The sequence below is a fragment of the Eriocheir sinensis genome, unplaced genomic scaffold (assembly GCF_024679095.1).
Source record: "Eriocheir sinensis breed Jianghai 21 unplaced genomic scaffold, ASM2467909v1 Scaffold22, whole genome shotgun sequence".
Classification (NCBI taxonomy): Eukaryota; Metazoa; Arthropoda; class Malacostraca; order Decapoda; family Varunidae; genus Eriocheir; species Eriocheir sinensis.
The window spans coordinates 1,246,371-1,265,880 of record NW_026111521.1 but is presented as its reverse complement, the minus strand read 5'-3'; the positions used below and the strand labels follow the sequence as shown (position 1 = coordinate 1,265,880).

General features: G+C 45.5%; 2 protein-coding genes and 1 long non-coding RNA gene across 6 annotated transcripts in view; 1 reads left to right on the top strand and 2 right to left on the bottom strand.

Moving 5' to 3' along the window:
- LOC126990893 (uncharacterized) overlaps window positions 1-8,295 on the top strand; it is a 32,029-nt gene extending 23,734 nt beyond the window's left edge. For 2 of the 4 annotated variants that reach the window (XR_007744890.1, XR_007744891.1), the window contains exons 5-8: window positions 3,498-3,643; window positions 5,439-5,596; window positions 5,739-5,840; window positions 8,154-8,295. This is a non-coding gene — a long non-coding RNA (uncharacterized LOC126990893). Of the gene's footprint in view, window positions 1-3,497; window positions 3,648-5,438; window positions 5,597-5,738; window positions 5,853-8,153 lie in introns of all 4 variants that reach the window. The other 2 variants (XR_007744893.1, XR_007744892.1) reach the window with 2 other exon arrangements.
- A 6,726-nt stretch (window positions 8,296-15,021) lies between these two features.
- On the bottom strand, window positions 15,022-16,490 carry LOC126990885 (uncharacterized). Its single transcript, XM_050849527.1, has 3 exons — window positions 16,422-16,490; window positions 15,713-15,862; window positions 15,022-15,403 (listed from the first exon to the last, which is right to left on the bottom strand). Exons 1-3 carry the CDS (start codon window positions 16,488-16,490, stop codon window positions 15,287-15,289), a joined length of 336 nt encoding a protein of 111 aa, XP_050705484.1. The 3' UTR covers window positions 15,022-15,286.
- Window positions 16,491-16,700: 210 nt separating this feature from the next.
- Window positions 16,701-17,897, bottom strand: LOC126990890 (protein RRP5 homolog). Its single transcript, XM_050849532.1, has 2 exons — window positions 17,811-17,897; window positions 16,701-17,283 (listed from the first exon to the last, which is right to left on the bottom strand). Exons 1-2 carry the CDS (start codon window positions 17,859-17,861, stop codon window positions 16,930-16,932), a joined length of 405 nt encoding a protein of 134 aa, XP_050705489.1. The 5' UTR covers window positions 17,862-17,897; the 3' UTR covers window positions 16,701-16,929.
- Between the last annotated feature and the right edge of the window lie 1,613 nt (window positions 17,898-19,510).

The following is a 19,510-nucleotide window of genomic DNA, read 5'->3' as shown; positions in this document are numbered from 1 at the left end:
ATAGTTGCATATCTATTAGTTTTCGTCAGTTTCTACGAAGTTGGCTCTTTGAAATTGGGCACCTTAACTTTATTTTCAGTCACCGATGTTTGAGCTCTAATGTCAACGCGCACTAGTTTATGATCGCAGGAACCGAGGTGTTCTCCTACCGTGACATTACTGACTAGGTTATCTTGGGTCGCTATGACAAGGTCAAGTATGTTATTTTGTCGAGTTGGGTCAGAAACCATTTGGCTTAGCTAATTTTCCTCTAGAAATTCGATCATTCTATGGGACTCACCTTCTGTACCCGACAGTGTCGCCCAATCGATATGGGGGAGGTTAAAGTCTCCTAGTATCAGTGAGTCGCTGTTATTAAGTGACTGCCTTAAGACGCTGTACATTTCAAGATCGCCATCAAGTGATTGCCCCGGAGGCCTGTAAGTGACAGATATATTTAAATTGACTTTTGCAATGTTTACTCGCACGCACAAATGTTCAACGTTACTGTTTCTTGGTGTTTTGTCAGTAGGTTGCAAGTAGCTTTTGACAAAAGGGCGACACCACCCCTCTACGGTTTACACGATCATTGTTGAAGAATCTGTAGCCATCTATGTTGTATTCAGAACTTAAATCAATATTAGTGGTGTCGATAAATTTTTCAGTTATAGCAATTACGTCAAAGTTTTCTGTCAGAGCAAGACATCGCAGTTCATCAAATTTGTTTCTTAGGCTACGCGCATTGAAACTAAGGACTCTTAGGTTATCTTGAAGCTTGGTAATAGAGGTACTGGAGGGTTCAATGTTACGAGTCTGTTGCGGTGTGAGGTGTCTATTTACACGGGCGGGATGGAAGGACGTGGCTGAGAGTCGTTTTTCTTGTTCGGGCGTTACGTACGGCGTTGTTGAGAGCCTTCAAATCTGGCTGCCCCGATGGGGACAGGTGTATGCCGTCCCTTTGGAAAAGTCTACTCTGGCCGTAGAAATCGTTCCAGGCGTTAAAGAATTCGACGTCAAGCTCTCCGCAGAGAGTCTGTAGGCTGTTGTTGAGGCTGAAGGCCTTACTGTAGAAGTCGCCCTCATCCCATGTCCGTGGTAGAATTCATGAAATCAAAATATTAGGGGATTTAGTCTTATACTGCTTGATGAGCCTACGGTACTTGTCCAGCAGTTCCTCAGACTCAGGTCGTGGTGACGTCGTTTGTACCTGTGTGGAGAACAAAGAGTGAGTCATTAGAGGCCACAGCGGAGACCTCGTCCAGTGCAGCTGTGATGTCGTCAACACCAGCTCCAGGATAACAGTAGTTACGCCTACGACGGGGGACTCTGCCACAGAATTCAACCACCTGATGGCGAATCATAGAGTCACCGACCAAGAAGGTGCTCTGTTCCTCGTCCTCCTCCTCCAGTATGGCAAATCTGTTGTAGCAATGAGTAGGATAAATGGCTCTCTGGGCGGGTCTGGCTACTCCTCTCACGGGGTGAAGCATTCAGCGTCAGCTCTACCGGTTCCTGTGACGTGCCTTCTTCGGAAGGTGGCTGGGCATCGAGTGCAGGTGAGGAGGGTGATGAGGCGTCAATTGCAGGAGGGCGACGATGTTGGCCTGGATAAACTCCTGCAAGGTATCAACAGTACTTGTTAGTTCTGGAGAGAGAGAGAAACCTGGACGAAATCTTTGACCAGGCTTCGGCTAAAGCTGACTCGACAGTTTTAGAGACTCGTGGAAAGACGCGTAATTTGAGTCTGCTTTCCTGCGTACGTGGACTTGAAAACTGAATCACTATCTGGCAGGCGGGAATCCTGAGGCTAGTTTTAGCTTCAGCTTTTTCTTTTTAGCAGAAGTGTGTTAGGGAACTCTCAGCTGCTTTGTAGACACTCCCTTTAAATACTTAAGTGTGTCGTTTTTGTGAAGATCGAAAGGATTCCACTGAAAGACGCAAAAGAAACTGGTGCATTTAAATTATCTAGCTATACTCCTCCATTGTTTATTATCCAGACTATTTTGTAGCCCACGCAGGTTTTCTCTTCGTCCTCACTCTGGTGCTTAACGTTTGTAGTGAGGAGGGTAACATATCCTGGAAATATGTGACTCTTAGCATTTTTATGCGGATAAAACTAAAATATAGTTTCATCTACACCTACAAAAAAAGATATCCAAAAACAAATTAAGAAGTAGAGGTTGGGGTCGGGGTGCGAGCCTCGACCCCGATCCGGTCTTGCTGGGGGGCACGACCGCGCGGCAGGCTTCCATGATGCATCCCCATCCGGGGAGCCTGCCGTCAGTGATGGGTGCAGGGCAAAGCCCACGCGACCCCTTCACCTCGAAGGAGGAAGGGCCCCCTAGCCCCTCTTTTTGTTTTGGGGTGGCCGGGGTGGTGCAGAGGCTGCGCATAGGGCATAGGGTCCGTGGAGGTGGATGGGGGCCGCGGGGGTGAGTGCCATACCGGCCAGTGCCGGGCATGAAGAATATGACCCATGCCTCTGTGATGCCCAACGACTGTTTTTGCTACCATGACTACACCGCCCGTGTGTGTGTGTGTGTGTGTGTGTGTATGTAACCATAAACTGATGTATATATAATTGCACAATTATTTCTTTATAAAATTTAGACCATTAACATATACTATCCAACACACACACACACACACACCTTGCATCTCATTTCTTTCTTTTTTTCAACTTTTTTTCATTTCTTTACGACTCTCTCTCTCTCTCTCTCTCTCTCTCTCTCTCTCTCTCTCTCTCTCTCTCTCTCTCTCTCTCTCTCTCTCTCTATATATATATATATATATATATATATATATAAGCTTGTCTGTCTGTTTTTCTTTCTATCTGTCTCTGTGTTAGCTTCTGTTTCTCTCTGTCTCTGTCTGTTTAAGCTTGTCTGTCGTTCTTTCTATTTGTCTGTCTGTCTGTCTCTGTGTTAGCCTCTCTGTTTCTCTGTTTGTCTGTGTTAGCCTCTCTGTTTCTCTGTCTCTGTCTGTATAAGCTTGTCTGTCTGTCTGTGTTAGCCTCTGTTTCTCTCTGTCTCTGTCTGTATAAACTTGTCTGTCTGTCTGTCTCTGTTTTTGCCTTTCTGTTTCTTTTTCTGTCTGTATAAGCTTGTCTGTCTGTGTCTGTGTTAGCATTTGTTTTTTTCTGTCTGTCTCTGTCTTTGTGTATTAGCCTACCTGTCTTTTTTTTCTGTCTGTGTGTCTGTTTGTTTTATCCCATCGTTCTCTCTGTCTGTATCTGCACTTCTTTCCCTGTCTGTCTGTCTCTTACATTCTCTCTCACCAGTCACTCCCTTCCACACTAACCTCCATAACCAGCCACTCCCTCCCATACTGACCACTACTAACAGACCCAACCTAACCTAACCTGGTCAGCTGGAGGTGGTGACAGGTGGCTGGATGGTGAGGCCAGCACCCACTGCTTCCCTTCCTCTCCCTCCTCCCTTCCCTCCCTCAGACTGCTGGAGGTCAAGTTTAGGCACCCTATATAATTTTTTTTTTTTTTTTTTTTTTTTGTCCAACAGAACCGCTGAGACTGCCATGAGGACCCTCTCTGCCTCCTCACCAACCTCACGTCACTCCACCAAGAAGAATAAGGTTGACGGGTGGTTGACGCTGTTCAACCTGCTCGGAAGTAGAAAATTGAGTGCCCCAGGCCTGTGTGCTAGTGGTAGGTCATATAGTCATGTGACATTTTGTTGGTTCATATGTTCTGCCATTTCACGACAGATTCTGGTCATGCATATGTCTGAACAAGGAACACTGCAGAACATACTCAAGGGGAAGGATAGTGGGCAAAAATCACAAATCTGACATGCACAAGAACTCAGAATTCACCCAAAATTGGAAAATGATGCACAGAGTACATTCATCATTAAGCATAGAATGTGACTGGACCATCCATGCTTCGGGAGTCAGTTTTTGTGCACGCCATATTCGCGATTTCAGACCACTCTTCGTCCCCCTTAATTTAGCCTTCTTAAATACAGGTGTAAGCTTGTAGGCATTTTGGATGGACCTGGAAAGGTTTACAGTAGGCAAGATTTGTGGGGCTGGGTTTTGGTGGCAGTGATGGCTGCATGGCATTCACAGTGGCTGGTCTGTGATGTGGATGTACTAGTATGTAAGGAGGAGACCCATAGAACAGGTGTATCCATTATCAAAACAAAGTCATTCAGCTGAGAAATGTGGACGCTCTCTAACAAACTCAAGTGAAAATAGAAAAAAAATGTGATTTTATAACTAAACAAAGGCTCAAATAATCAAAGTAAACCTTGTTGATATGATCTGTGGACAGTTTTCAAGAACTGAATACACACCTTGGCCAAAATAAAGCATCAGCAGGAAGAAATAGAAAACTTTAAAAAAATAAAATCTTAAAAAAATGTAAAAAAATTGATGTTTTTCTGATCAGTCAGTTATTATGAAATAGTAAAAACAGGCAAAACCTGGCATGTTGCACACCAGAAGATGAAGAATTTAAAGAGGAACAGTTTAAGCTCATTTCCAGCTTTGTGGGTCACTTTGGGAAGAAGTTATGGGTGTTTTTCTGAAGTTCACTGATTGGGCAACATAACAGCAGCTATTTTTAAAGATTAGCAAAGTGACTCGAAAGTCCATCAACTGTTTTGGACACTTCAGATACCATGCTAGCCAATAAAACATGAAGGGATCTGTTCAATTTGGTACAGACATTTGGTCTGGCATGGAGTCCCTCTTCTTGGCCAGCTCATTAGCCTGTCTTTATACGGGGTCGCTGTTTTTGACGAGCCGCCTCCACGTTCCTCTTATCGCCTGTCGTGTTGGTGTTGAGGCCCTTCTCTCTCATGTCTGCTGCTGTCTTGTCTTGGGTCTACCTCTCATTCCCCCTCCCTGCACTTCCATTTCTAGTACTCTCCTCGCATCAGTATCTCTGTATTGTCTCATTAACATGCCCGTACCACCTCACAACGGTTCCAGATTGTTGTACCCAGCCTCCTGTTTACCGATTTCCAACCCCAAAACTGCCTCCTCGACCCCAGTAAGTGCCTTTATATAGAGTTATCATTAAAATGGTTACTTAATGGTGTTTATTGGCAATAGCTATGGCTCAGAAACTGGTAAATATGAGGCCACCTCCTTCACTGTTGGTCTGGTTCTTGCATTACTGATTCTGTCCTTCCCAGTGACACCACACATCCCTCGCAACACCTCCTGCACTGTTGGTCTGGTTCTTGCATTACTGATTCTGTCCTTCCCAGTGACACCACACATCCCTCGCAACACCTCCTTCACTGTTGGTCTGGTTCTTGCATTACTGATTCTGTCCTTCCCAGTGACACCACATCCCTCACAACACCCTCATTTGGCTACTTCCATATTGCTCTGGCCGGCTTCCTTATGGCTACGGTCTGACATGTGGACTAGAATAATTTTAATGTTATCCTCTGCTTTGCTAACTAATGTGGCTGTCCTTTCTCCTCCAGATGTGCCCAACCCCCTCAAGCTTTGCCTCCTTACCACACTGAACACATCACACCTCCTCATCACCTCACCTACCTCCCCATCCCTCATGCTGTGCACCTCAGCATTGTCCAGTCATGTACAGCCACCACCACCATCTCTGCCTGTCACTTTGAACTTGGTGTGTATCTCTAAAGGTGTTGAAATGATACACACTATCTCTAATTAAATGTTGGTATGTTTTGTATTATATTGTATGAGCATTAATGTGCCATTATTGTATACAGTATTGAACGTGTTAGTCAAGGGTCTCTCGTTGACAGGTCTGGGAAGGAAGGGAAGCATCTCAAGACTCAGGAATCAAGGTCCACAGTCCACCGCAGTCCATCAGGAGTGGGAGTCTGGTCTACCGTGGGACAGCAAAGGTACTGGTAAAGGTGTGCCTGGCCATGGTGTTCAGCTCCGTACCATTGACCTTTTGAATGGGCGGTGTGAAGTCCGGGACCGCCACAGTTTACCTTTACCCCAGGTACCAATTTTATCGATCATTCTGCAAAGAAGGATGAACAACTGGCTGGGCTGTACACTGCCTACCCAAGCCGGAATTCAAAACCAGGCCCGAGGGGTGGTAGTCAGGGACGCCAGCCACAGGGACAGCCCTCTCATCCAAGTCCAGCCAGTGTGTCCTGTTTGATGATAATGTTGATGCTGCCTTTGTCACATAGTTTAGCTTGCCGTCTTCAGCAAGTGCTTAGTTTAGAGGTACATTCAGTTATATGCAGTTACACTCTGCAGTCGACTTTTATTTTACAGATTAGTTTTTATAAGTATTTTTTGTTATATAGCAAAGTAGCCAAGGGGAATATTTGCATGTTGTTGTGTTCTTAATACCTCCATGCGGCAGAGAGTTCTACATGTAATTTCACGAATCCGGCACACAACACAAAGGAGAACTAACTCAACGCGAAGAGCTTCAATCTTAGCTGTCTTGGGGCAACCAAGGATTATCCTCATTGCTTCATTTTGAATAATTTCCAGGGGCTTCAGATGGGACTCGCTGAACCGGACTAAGACTGGGGCAGCATAATCAATTAAAGATCGAATAACAGAAATGTAAAACATTCTAAGTATGGGGACGCCAACACCTAGGCCCCTGTGTGCGAGAACACGCAACGGTGCCAACCGTAGTAAAAATTGATTCCTGATATAAGTGATACATTCCGTGGTCTGTTTAAAGCTAAGATATACACCCAAGTATTTGTAACAGTGGACACGATCGAGTTTGACGTCATTGATACGTGGCGCCCGACATACTCTGGCAATTGATTGAAATTTAGTTTTGGATTCATTAACAACTAGTCCCATAGAAGTGCACAAGTCTTCCAGCTGGTGGAGGGCTAAGGTAAGCGTCCGTGGAGCATTACACTGAACAAGTATATCATCAGCATATATAAAAACTTCTGTGCCCTGAGGAAAGGGGTACTGTGCAATTTTGTCCATGAGAATATTAAAGAGCAAAGGACTAAGGACCCTTCCCTGTGGAGTGCCCATTTCAAAACTCCCTTCAGCAGAAGAGGCTCCATGGAACCACACCTTAGCCTTCCTAACATGCAAATAGTCTTTGACCCAGCCCAGTAATTTCCCTTTAATGCCCTTTAAAATAAGTTATTCCAATATAACCTCTTTATTTGCTCTGTCAAAGGCACCTTGAAGTTCAATGAAAGCCCAACAAACAGCACCTGCAGAACTTATAAGCACTCATTAGAACTCAACCCACCTCCGTTTTGGCCCTGGGGGTGGTTGGTGTGAGGGTCGAAACCAGGCTCACCAGCAGGGACCTGGCACAACACACACTATAACTTGTGACAATAATTCAGCGTCTAACTGTTGCTGCTGCTGCGGTCATAACTTTAGTGTGTAACAGAGATGTTTTTTTTTTGTGTGTGTGTGAGGAGGAGGAAGAGGAAGGAAGATTATAGATTTTTCCTTTTCAGATGTGGCGGTAACTCTCTCTCTCTCTCTCTCTCTCTCTCTCTCTCTCTCTCTCTCTCTCTCTCTCTCTCTCTCTCTCTCTCTCTCTCTCTCTCTCAGGAATGAGAAAATACAGATTAATTTTATATACTTTTATTATTATTAACCATCAGTCATCACAAGTTCAACCCAAAAACTCAACTTGTTCAAAACTTTTTCAACTCTGTAACCCCAAAATTTCAACCCAAGACCTGACATTCAACCACGATTTCTACCACTCCACCACAATCTACCAGGACCTAACCACCATATATCTTTTCAGGGCTATGGCTGATTGGCTGGTGCTGTCTGGTCACTCAGCTCAGTAAGGGACTGGAAGCTGGAACTCTCTCTCTCTCACAAAAAAAGTAGCATAAAAGTGTATAAGGTCCATTGAAAAAAGAGAGAGAGAGAGTGTGTTCCATCTCATCCTCTCTCTCTCTCCCCCCAACATCCAGGCGGCATCTTGGGAGGGGAGGGGAAGGGAAGAATACAATAGCTCACTGGTGGACAGAGGAAAGAGAGAGAGAGGAGGAGGAGGAAGAGTCCTACAATAGCTCACTGGTGGACAGAGGAAAGAGAGAGAGAGGAGGAGGAAGAAGAAGAAGAGTAATATATTTTTCCAAACTTTATTAGTCTTCTCTTTATAGAAATACGGAGAGAAAGAGAGAGTTAGTTCCATCTCTCTCTGCCCTTCAATTAATCTCCCTCCATCTTCTCCCCAACAGGACTCGTCTCATCTCGTCTCCCCCAGCATCCAGGTAGTATCTTGAAGGCCTGACTGGTTCCCTCGGCTCAGTGGTCTTGTCTCTGTCTCCCTCCCTGCAAGAGTCTGGCAGAGTTTAGTGCCAAGAATATATATATATATATATATATATATATATATATATATATATATATATATATATATATATATATATATATATATATATATATATATATATATATATCAGGCCCCACAGGGTGTCCCCCCCACAGTATTTTGACAACCCCCACAGACACATGCCCCCAGACACAAGCCTCCCCCCCTCTCTCTGCAAGAAGTGTCAGTTTGCTCAATAAATATACAAGCAATTTCTGGTGTTTTTTTCGTCCATTCTGCAAAGTTTACAAAGACACAGACCTTGATAAAAGTAGAGATTACAAAGAAACGAAAAGGAGGAGGAGGAAGAGGAAAGATTAAGCTATTTTTTGGCATAGGAGGAAAGGAGTAAGGAAAAATGAGAAAAATAACTTGAAATTGGAGGAGAAAATGAACGAAAACACCAAAATTACACTGGAGAAATACACAGACCTTGATGAAAGTGGAGATAACAAGGAAAAAAAGAGTAGGAGGAAGACAGGAAGAGGAAAGATTAAACTTTTTTGGTATGGGAGGAAAGAAAAGGGAGAGAAATGGACTTGAACTTGGAGGAGGAAATGAACGAAACCACCAAAATTACGTCGGAGAAATACACAGACCTTGATAAAAGTGGAGACAGGAAAGGAACGAAGAAGAGGAGGAGGAGGAAGAGGAAGACAGGAGGAGGAAGAGTCAAGATTAAGCTGTTTTTTGATGTAGGAGGAAAGGAGGAAGAGAAGAAGAAAAAGGGAGAAAAATGGACTTGAACTTGGAGGAGGAAATGAACGAAACCACCAAAATTACGCTGGAGAAATACACACACCTTGATAAAGGTGGAGATAACAGTGTGTTAACGTACTTTAATATACGTAAGAATAGGTCACTGTGCCTTAGGATTTCTCTGCCGTAAGCCTCGTTTATACGTTAAGAGATGAGGAGGAAGGGAAACAAGCAAATAATGGAACTATATATACGATACAGTGAAAAGGATTTACCGAGAAGGATGTACGTATGAGGAGGAAAGTGAGGAGGAGAGATTAAAGGTAAGTAAAGGAAATAAAACAGAGGAGACGATGAGGATAAATATAAATAAAACAGAACTAAATAAAGAAGGAATGATTAGAAGAGAGAGAGAGAGAGAGAAATACATCACGGAGGAGGAAAAATTAACATTTGTGAGAGGAAAGTCTGGAATTTGAGGAAGGCAAGGAGGAAGGGCCAGCCATGGAGTCTACTAGCATCAAGGAGCTGATTCAAGGTACGTCTCAAACTTCCTTTCCTAAGATCTATGAGGCAGACCCTTCCGCCCTCGTCAGCTACTTGCAAAAGGTCAATAAGGAGATCAATCAAGTTCTCACGTAAACAGCATTTTTGTTACGAACGTTAGACTCGAGTGTTGAGTAAAGAAGGCTTACCCGCTCAGTCGGGGCGTGTTATATAGATTATAATAACCGCTGTGAGGCAAGTGTGGAAGAGGCACCGGAGCCGACAGACCCTACGGGGGTCGTCATCCCCATCGGCCCTGTGGCTGGAGAGGAGTTAACACACTTGTTTGCAACAATAGTAGAGGATCGCATGAAGCTGTGGGTAAGGGATGAACGTGATCATCAGCCTCGACGAGATATGGCACGTGACAACAGTCATGGGGCCGCAAATGAGGAAACACGTTATGAGCGCGAGGAAAACACTTCACGGCTTTCCGTCAGGGTGGACCACACTGGCCCAATACGCCATGAGGCAGACGGAGAAGACACAGGGTCCTTGATTGGCGAGGAAATACATATTGGACGTGATCTTGGGCGCGTTGCGCAAACACAAATATCAAGGACTCGGCCTTAAATGAGGAGACACGTAGTGGGCGCGCAAGGAAAGGGCCTCTTCCCGTCGGGGCGGGCCATGATGGCTCGAGACACCTCCTTGAGGCAGACGGGGAAGAGACTGAATCGATGAATCCACAGATGAAGACGTAAGTACGGGGCGCGCAAAAAACAAGGTTGGGTCTTCTCACCAGGACAGACCGTTGGGGTCTACGGGCCTGCTGGGCAACAGGTGGAGAGGATACTGGGACCTCAAGCAATGAGGCAGAACGCATCAGGCGCGCTAAGAAAAAGAAAAATGATAAGGGCCCGAAGACCGGCCATGCGACCGGCAGGGTAGAAACTGGGTCCTCAAGTGATGCGGAAGTACACGATGGGCACGTGGACGTGGATGTATGGGGATGATATTTACGACTCAAGAAAGGAAGAAAGCGATATGCATACCTGGCGTACGAGGAAAAGGGAGATGAGGCACACGCGTGGGAAGTGTCTGGACAGGAAAGATATATATAAAAACAAAAATAAAATAATAATCTAGTCAGTAATGTTGTGGTAGAGGAGAGCTCATAATGGTGTAACTTGCCAAAGGGGAAAATTGCGCTGAGATTCGACGTAAATGAACAAAATGCGATTATCAGAGGATCCAACGTAGATGAAGCTTGGCTAGATTTCATGAGGTGTGTATTAGTATTTCTATTAAGAACTAGCAAAGCCTCCCTTCAGGGTGCAGATACAACAAGTTGAACTACAAACAATACCAAAAGGTACTGGAGAAAAGCGAAGGCAACGAATAGTCCAAACTGGCCAGTCAAAGCCAAAAGGAGGAAAAATAAAATGACGGTTTCAAAAAGACATTCGCACGAGACTTAAATGTAGAAATGTCTGCAGAAAGGACAATCTCACTGGGTAACTGATTCCATAAACTTGTCAACGACGGAAGAAAACATCGTGAGAAATGTGTCGTACTCTCTTCTTTCACGACCGGTCACAACCAGATTCATTATGCCCTTTCGTCAAGATTGGAAAATGTGTTAAGAAAGGAGAACCGGGTAATTACAGGCCCATCAATCTAACTTCAGTTGTAGGGAGGCCACTCGAGAGCATAATTAGAGGCACCTTGTAAATTACCATGAAAGTCACTTGGTAATAAAGGATTTTCAACATGGCTTGCGTAACAAGAGTTTCTGCTTATCGAACCTAGTGACCTTTTAAAATGACCTCGTCACTGTTTATGACGTAATCACTGGACGTAGTCTATCTCGATGTTCAGAATATTGAGAGTAAACTACACCAATGACCGCACGTTGGTTAAGTAACTAACAGCAAGAGTGGTGAGCAATGGATTTGAGTCAAGAATGGACGCTTGGCCGTAGTGGTGTCCCTCAAGGCTTAGTTTTTTGGCCCAGTGCTGGGTTATACCTGATACCAATGATCAATGACGTTGACGGTGGACTCCATAATCTCATTAGTAAATTTACTGACAATACAGCGAATGGTAACCCATTCCTTTCCTCAATGCCGACGACGACGACAGACAAAGCCAGCTCGTCCGATAGATGGGAGATGGCATTTTAACATAGATAGAGCCAGGCTCTTCAAATTGGTAAAGTATGGTAACATATAAATAAATAAAACTCCCTGGATGTCGTAAGGGATGAACGTGATCATCAGCCTCGACGAGATATGGCACGTGACAACAGTCATGGGGCCGCAAATGAGAAACACGTTATGAAGCGCGAGGAAAAAGACTTCCACGACTTTCCGTCAGGGTGGACCATACTGGCCCAATACGCCACGTGAAGAGGTGACGGATGGAAGACACAGGGTCCTTGATTGGCGAGGAAATACATATTGGACGTGATCTTGGGCGTTGCGCAAAGACAAATATCAAGTGACTCGTTGCGTAAATGAGGAAGACACGTAGTGGGCGCGCAAGGAAAGGGCCTCTTCCCGTCGGGAACAGAACCATGATGGCTCGAGACACCTCCTTAAGAGGCAGACGGGGAAGAGACTGAATCGATGAATCCACAGATGAAGACGCGTAAAGGTACGGGGCGCAAAAACAAAGGTTGGGTCTTCTCACCAGGAATGGAACCGTTGGGGTCTACCGGGCCTGCTGGGCAATTTCAGGTGGAGAAGATACTGGGACCTCAAGCAATGAGGCGAGAACGCATCAGGCGCGCTAAGAAAAAGAAAAATGATAAGGGCTCCTGAAGACCGGCCATGCGACCGGCAGGGTAGAAACTGGGTCCTCAAGTGATGCGGAAGTACACGATGGGCACGTGGACGTGGATGTATGGGGATGATATTTTACGACTCAAGAAGGAAGAAAAGCGATATGCATACCTGGCATTACGAGGAAAAGGGAGATGAGGCACACGCGTGGGAAGATGTCTGGACAGGAAAAGATATATATAAAAACAAAAATAAAATAATAATCTAGCCATTAATGTTGTGGTAGGAGAGAGCTCATAATGGTGTAACCTGCCAAAGGGAAAATTGCGCTGAGATTCGACGTAAATGAACAAAAATACGATTATCAGAGGATCCAACGTAGTATTCGAAGCTTTGGCTAGATTTCATGAGGTGTGTATTAGTATTTCTATTAAGAACTAGCAAAGCCTCCCTTCAGGGTGCAGATACAACAAGTTGAACTACAAACAATGCCAAAAGTGTACTGGAGAAAAGCAGAAGGCAACGAATACTCCAAACTGGCCAGTCAAAGCCAAAGGAGGAAAAAATAAATATGAGCGGTTTCAAAAAAGACACTTTAACCTTTGAGAGACTTCAATGTAGAAATGTCTGCAGAAGGACAAATCTCACTGGGTAACTTCGGTTCCATAAACTTGTCAACGACGGAAGAAAACATCGTGAGAATGTCAATAAATACTCTCTTCTTTCAATGACCAGAGGTCACAACCAGATTCATTATGCCCTTTCTCGTCAGCTAAAAGATTGGAAAATGTGTTAAGAAAGGAGAACCGAGGTGATATACAGGCTATCAATCTAACTTTCAGTTGTAGGAGGCCACTCGAGAGCATAATTAGAGCACCTTTTGGTAAATTACCATGAAAATCGCACTCGGTAATAAAGGATTTTCAACATGGCTTGTAACAAGAGTTTCTGCTTATCGAACCTAGTGACCTTTTAAAATGACCTCGTCACTGTTTATGACGTAATCACTGGACGTAGTCTATCTCGATGTTCAGAATATTGAGATAAACTACACGCCAATGACCGCTAGTTGGATTTAAGTAACTAACAGCAATTAAAAAGTGGTGAGCAATGGATTTGATTCAAGAATGGACGCTTGGCCGTGAGTGAATTGTCCCTCAAGGCTTTAGTTTTTGGCCCAGTGCTGGGTTATACCTGATACCAATGATCAATGACGTTGACGGTGGACTCCATAATCTCATTGGTAAATTTACTGACAATACAGCGAATGGTAACTCATTCCTTTCCTCAATGCCGCCGACGACGACAGGACAAAGCCAGCTCGTCCGATAGATGGGAGATGGCATTTTAACTTATAGATAGAGCCAGGCTCTTCAAATTGGTAAAAATAATGGTAACATATAAATAAATAAATGAATAAAACCACCAAAATAGTAATACGAGGTTTTCGATCATGAAAGGTGTGGCGTTCTAATAATAAACTCAACAGCGTGCAGGGTGCCAAGGACTCTGGATGTCGATTCGCGTCAAACTTCAAAGAAACATCAGAAGGCTATTCACGAAAGCAATCAAGACTCACTCATTCACTACGACTTTTGAAAAAGTGTATCGAGTTCTTATCGAGCTTTGATCGTAATGGTATTGACGCCCTGATGCGGAGCGCTGCACTAGCAGTCCAGCGGGACCTGAAACCAGATAACTCCGGCCAGAGTGGCGGAGACAGCGGTAAGGGGATGCGACGATGCTTAGGCGTGATGAGTGAAATGCTGGCCCTCAGTTGCTGACAACCGGACTTCAAAAGGCATCATTTAAATTGCGGTGGGTATTGCTTCTACGGCACGTCGGGAGGAAGACCATTGGGGCGAAGCGTGCTACTGTTTAACTTGCAATTCCGGGGCCCCGCGTTTCTACTGACGCAGAGATCTAAATGTTATCAAATGTATCGGCGTATACGGAGCGTGCTACGGTGGCGCGTGTGAACGACTACTTTTATTCATTATACTCACATCAATGACATAGACAATGGGATAACTAGTGACATAGGTAAATTTACAGATGGGATGCACTATTAGGACCAGGGGAGGATGCTGAAGAGCACTGTGGGAGGATCTCAACAAACTGTCAGCTTGGTCATGAGAAATGGCAGATGAATTTTAACATCACCAAGTGTAGCGTACTTAGTTTAGGAACACGCAACCCATTACATGGGTGCGTTTAGAACTCCATAGGTAGAGCGGAAGATGGCAGAAAGGGATTTAGGACTGTTTAGTGAACTCTGACCTACAACTAAAGGAAGCAATGTATTAGTGTGAAGAATAGGGATTTAACAGGGTATTATTAGGCTTTATTAACAGGACAGTAACCAACAGTGCAGAGTGCAGAAGTCACCCTCAGACTCTAATTTATCGTTAGTTAGGCCACACTTAGATTATCCTGTCCAGTTTTGGTGCCCACACTACAGAATGGACATCAACTTGCTAGAATCAGTTCAGAGGAGGATGACCAAGATGATTCAGGGGCTGAGGAACCACCCATATCAAAATAGGCTGAAACATCTAAACTTCCATTCACTAGAAAGACGAAGAGTGCGGGGAGATCTGATAGAAGTATTCAAATGGGTCAAGGGTTACAACAAAGGCGATATAAGTAAAGTACTGAGAATTAGCCAGCAGGATAGAACTCGTAGTAATGGATTTAAATGAGAAAAGTATAGATTTAGGAGATATGAGGCAAGCATTGTTTTAGTAGTAGGGTGGTGGGGGAATGGAATAGACTCAGCAATCACATAGTTAGTGCAGGGACGATAGCTTGTTTTAAGAGTAGACTGGACAGCTACATGGACTCTTGCATTGGGAAGCTGTACCTCAAGGTGGAAACTGGAAACTGATGAGCTGTAGCAAATTCTAATTTTTTTTTACTCATGAAAGGAAAGACAGTGCCGGCTAACTCTTGCATTAGTACCTCAAGGTGGAAACTGATGAACTGTATCCACACGGCTGATGAGTTTGGACTACCCTGGAGCATGGCCTCAAAGTCCATGGCTGACTGTGGCGAGCGCCCGCCCCTCCTCCAGCCATGAGAACTGTTGCTCCTCCTCCTTGGACTGGGCTATTATTTCTGACTTCCGCATTCTCCTCTCTTTCTTCTGTTAGTCATAGAGAGAAAGGTGCCTCAGGATAACATAGGGGAGTGAGCTATGGGGCAGTATGAACCTAAATGCACATAGTTATAAGGTAGTAAACAGACCCCTTCATCTCTTATCCTCTTTCTGTTAGTGTTAGGAGGAAGGGACATGCCTCAGGATAACAACTAGGATGGAGGTACAGGGCAGCATGAACCTAAAGGAACATATCTACAAGGGAGACTCATCTTGGTAGTAAACAGACCCTGGAAAACAACACACATCAACAGGAGATCAATTTCACTTAATAGGACAGAATCAATCAGTACAAACCTTTGGCACGTCTTGGTCCTCACCGTCTGAGGAGTCCATGAACTTCGGCGTGTCGGGAACTTCCCACACAAAGCCTGTTCCCAGTGTGAGGCAAGGCTTGGCACCGCTCACCTCACCTTCCACCTCATCACCCTCACTGGCCTTCATCTCCTGGGAGGGGAAGACAACACTGTTTGAACTTTGAATCAAGATATATTCAGGGCCGGATTATCCTATACGCCAAGTACACCATGGCGTATGGGTGATAATGCGTGAAAGTCGGGATGGTAAGAATTTAGGACTAACCGCGAAACTCGGATAGCGTGAAACTCGAGAGGGCACTGTATATTCTATGCTCTTATGCTGCTGGTGCTGAGTGCTAAGAGGGAACATCAGGTTATATGAGGAGCATGTCAGACCTGGGTATTGGTGCATTAAAAAATTGTGCAAAGGCAAGCCACTGATCTCAGGGGTTGTGTGGGCTTCAGGATTTTGTGAGTAGGGTCGTGAGTGGAAGAATGTTGGGAACCACTGCTTTAGATACCTATGTGTAACAGTGTGTGTGTGTGTGTGTGTGTGTGTGTGGTGTATGTCCATCGTCTCCATCAAGAAAACCTACGAGCGCCATGAGCTGAAACGTAAAAAAAAATAATGATAATAATAAAATAAAATCACCTAAAAATCAAATAAAGGTTGTGTATGTGGAACAATAGTACATGGCATCACCCACCTCGCGGCTGTCCTCGCTGGGAGAGCTGTCGGCTGCTCCACCCCTCTTTGGCCTTATCCTGAGAGGCATCCTTCTCAATTTTGAGAGTGAGGGTGATGGGTGAGCCGGGCACCTTGCTGAACACCACGGCATTCATGATCTCGTCCCTTCCTTCAGCACCTCCCTCAGCAGCTGGCACTTGCTCAGGGTCATCCGAGAGGTGGTGGACAGGTATGGAAGCCTCGACGTTGTGGGGCAGGACAGTGACTGTGATAGCGTGCGTCCTCACCTCGTCCACACACCTGACTCTTGCTCGCACCTCAACCTTCCTCGCTGACTTGGGCGCCCTACTCAATGGCTGAACGTCCTCGTCAACCAGGAGACTGAGGGTGATGTTCTGCTTCTCGGGGGACACCTTGAGGACCCTGCAGCGAAAGACTCGTCCCTCGTGGAATGCCGAGGCTAGACTCGTGCCCGACTCAATGCCGACCTGCGACCTGGGGATGAAGCCTTTCACGTCGTTTTCACGTCATTTCACGAGGAGGCCCTGCGGCAGCACCTTGGTGACGTAGCTGATGGTGAGTGTGTTCTCCGCCTCTTGCGAGTACTCGGTAAGAATGAGCTCCTTGGCTGTAACCAGCTGGGACTTGAGGGTCAGGAGAAGGTGCTGTCTCTTGGAGTTGACCTTGAGCACTCTGGCGGTGACCTGGTCCCCCACGATGTGCTTTCGCTCGGGGTGCTTCATGGGGCCGTCCGTGAGGTGCAGTGAGGGCACGTGGCCACTCATCAGCTTGCTCACCGCCAGCCGTGCGCCGTTGCTGTCGTAGCTGTTGACGGTGGCCTGCACAACCTGCCCGGGCTGCAGCTCACTGTAGGCAATGAACTGAACAAGAGGAGTGTCACTTATAGAATGCAGATACTATTATTATTATTACTGAAATACAGAAGAGGACATTTAGGGAATATATATTGAAAAAAAAAAAAGATATGCCTTGAATTCACAAAGCAATGAGCTTAATGAGAATGATATGTCAGTCATGGTATAGTGTGATATTACTATTACTGAGACCCATAATATGACATCATGCAAAAAATAAATAAATAAAACAAATGATATCCCTTCAATTCACTGCAATAAATTCCAAAGTACATTTAAGACCAAGTAACATACTGAACAAGTGGTTAGTGGTTCCACTCCCCCTAAACCCAATACCTTAACTATATATGAAAGAAATTCCTTGCGTCCGGACTGTCTGTCTTTTATTATCAGTAAAGGAAGCAGATCATGTGTGTGTGTGTGTGTGTGTGTGGGGGGGGGGGGAGAGAGAGAGAGAGAGAAAAGCCTGCTAATCAAAGAAAGGCAAAGGCACTGAATAATGGCAGTCTAAGTCCCACTAGTAATCCACTCACCTGCCGCTCGAGGACAGACTTCTGCAGTGTGACAATGAAGAGTTGGTCCATGTGGTTGTACTTGAGGAGGCGACACGGGACCTTCTTGCCTACGGAAGTCGCGGTTGATGTGCATGAGGACCGTGGAGTTGTCGCGAAGGTCGGTGGCCGAGCAAAACCCTCGAGCCTTGCCGCCTAAACTCAGGAATATGCCACTGGGCGAGGACTTGTAGATCTCCGCCTCTTGAACGATGTCTCCAATCTCATGTCCATCCTTGGGGTCCTTGGCAAGGCTAAAAACACAAAAACATAACCATTATAGATTCCAGTTATGGTGGTGGCAGTATGTACAATTGACATGCATGCATTTGGTGAAGCATCTCAGCTATTAACCCCTTGGCTGCAGATTTCCTACATAAGACATCACCAAGCGAAAGGAATGAAGCAAAAAGTGGCTGCTACAATTCAATGAAGAAAAATGTAGTCAAGCACCTTGGGAGGGGATATCCAGCACACCAATACCACATGGAAAACACTCCACTACCCACCACAGAGGCAGAGAAAGACCTGGGACTCTAATGTAACCACGCAACCAGGGACGGGATATCCCGCACACGAATACCACATGGGAAACACTCCACTACCCACCACAGAGGCAGAGAAAGACCTGGGACTCTTATGTTACCAGGCTACCAGTGAAGGGATATCCAGCCCCCCAAAACCACATGGGAAACACTGCACTATCCACCACAGAGGCAGAGAAAGACCTGGGAGTGTATGTTACCAGGCTACCAGTGAAGGGATATCCAGCACACCAATACCACATGGGAAACACTCCACTATCCACCACAGAGGCAGAGAAAGACCTGGGAGTGTATGTTACCAGGCTACCAGTGAAGGGATATCCAGCACACCAATACCACATGGGAAACAGTCCACTATCCACCACAGAGGCAGAGAAAGACCTGGGAGTGTATGTTACCAGGCTACCAGTGAAGGGATATCCAGCACACCAATACCACATGGGAAACACTCCACTATCCACCACAGAGGCAGAGAAAGACCTGGGAGTGTATGTTACCAGGCTACCAGTGAAGGGATATCCAGCACACCAATACCACATGGAAACACTCCACTATCCACCACAGAGGTGAGAAAGACCTGGGAGTGTATGTAACCAGGCTACCAGTGAAGGATACCCAGCACACCAATACCACATGGGAAACACTCCACTATCCACCACAGAGCCAGAGAAAGACCTGGGAGTGTATGTTACCAGGCTACCAGTGAAGGATATCCAGCACACCAATACCACATGGGAAACACCCCACTATCCACCACAGAGGTAGAGAAAGACCTGGGACTATTATGTTACCAGGCCACCAGTGAAGGGATATCCAGCACACCAATACCACATGGGAAACACTCCACTACCCACCACAGAGGCAGAGAAAGACCTGGGACTATTATGTTACCAGGCTACCTGTGAAGGGATATCCAGCACACCAATACCACATGGGAAACACTCCACTACCCACCACAGAGGCAGAGAAAGACCTGGGACTATTATGTTACCAGGCTACCAGTGAAGGGATATCCAGCACACCAATACCACATGGGAAACACTCCACTATCCACCACAGAGGCAGAGAAAGACCTGGGACTATTATTTACCAGGCTACCAGTGAAGGATATCCAGCACACCAATACCACATGGGAAA

Bases quoted from the DNA above. Each gene is read 5' to 3' on its own strand.
- LOC126990885 (XM_050849527.1), bottom strand. From the start codon at position 16,490: ATGCCTCTCAGGATAAGGCCAAAGAGGGGTGGAGCAGCCGACAGCTCT. The intron at 15,863-16,421 runs GTGGGTGATGCC...TTCCCCTCCCAG, and splicing joins CCAGCGAGGACAGCCGCGAG to GAGATGAAGGCCAGTGAGGG. The intron at 15,404-15,712 runs GTTTGTACTGAT...TATGACTAACAG, and splicing joins AGGACCAAGACGTGCCAAAG to AAGAAAGAGAGGAGAATGCG.
- LOC126990890 (XM_050849532.1), bottom strand. From the start codon at position 17,861: ATGGACCAACTCTTCATTGTCACACTGCAGAAGTCTGTCCTCGAGCGG. The intron at 17,284-17,810 runs GTGAGTGGATTA...CCTCTTGTTCAG, and splicing joins AGTCTGTCCTCGAGCGGCAG to TTCATTGCCTACAGTGAGCT.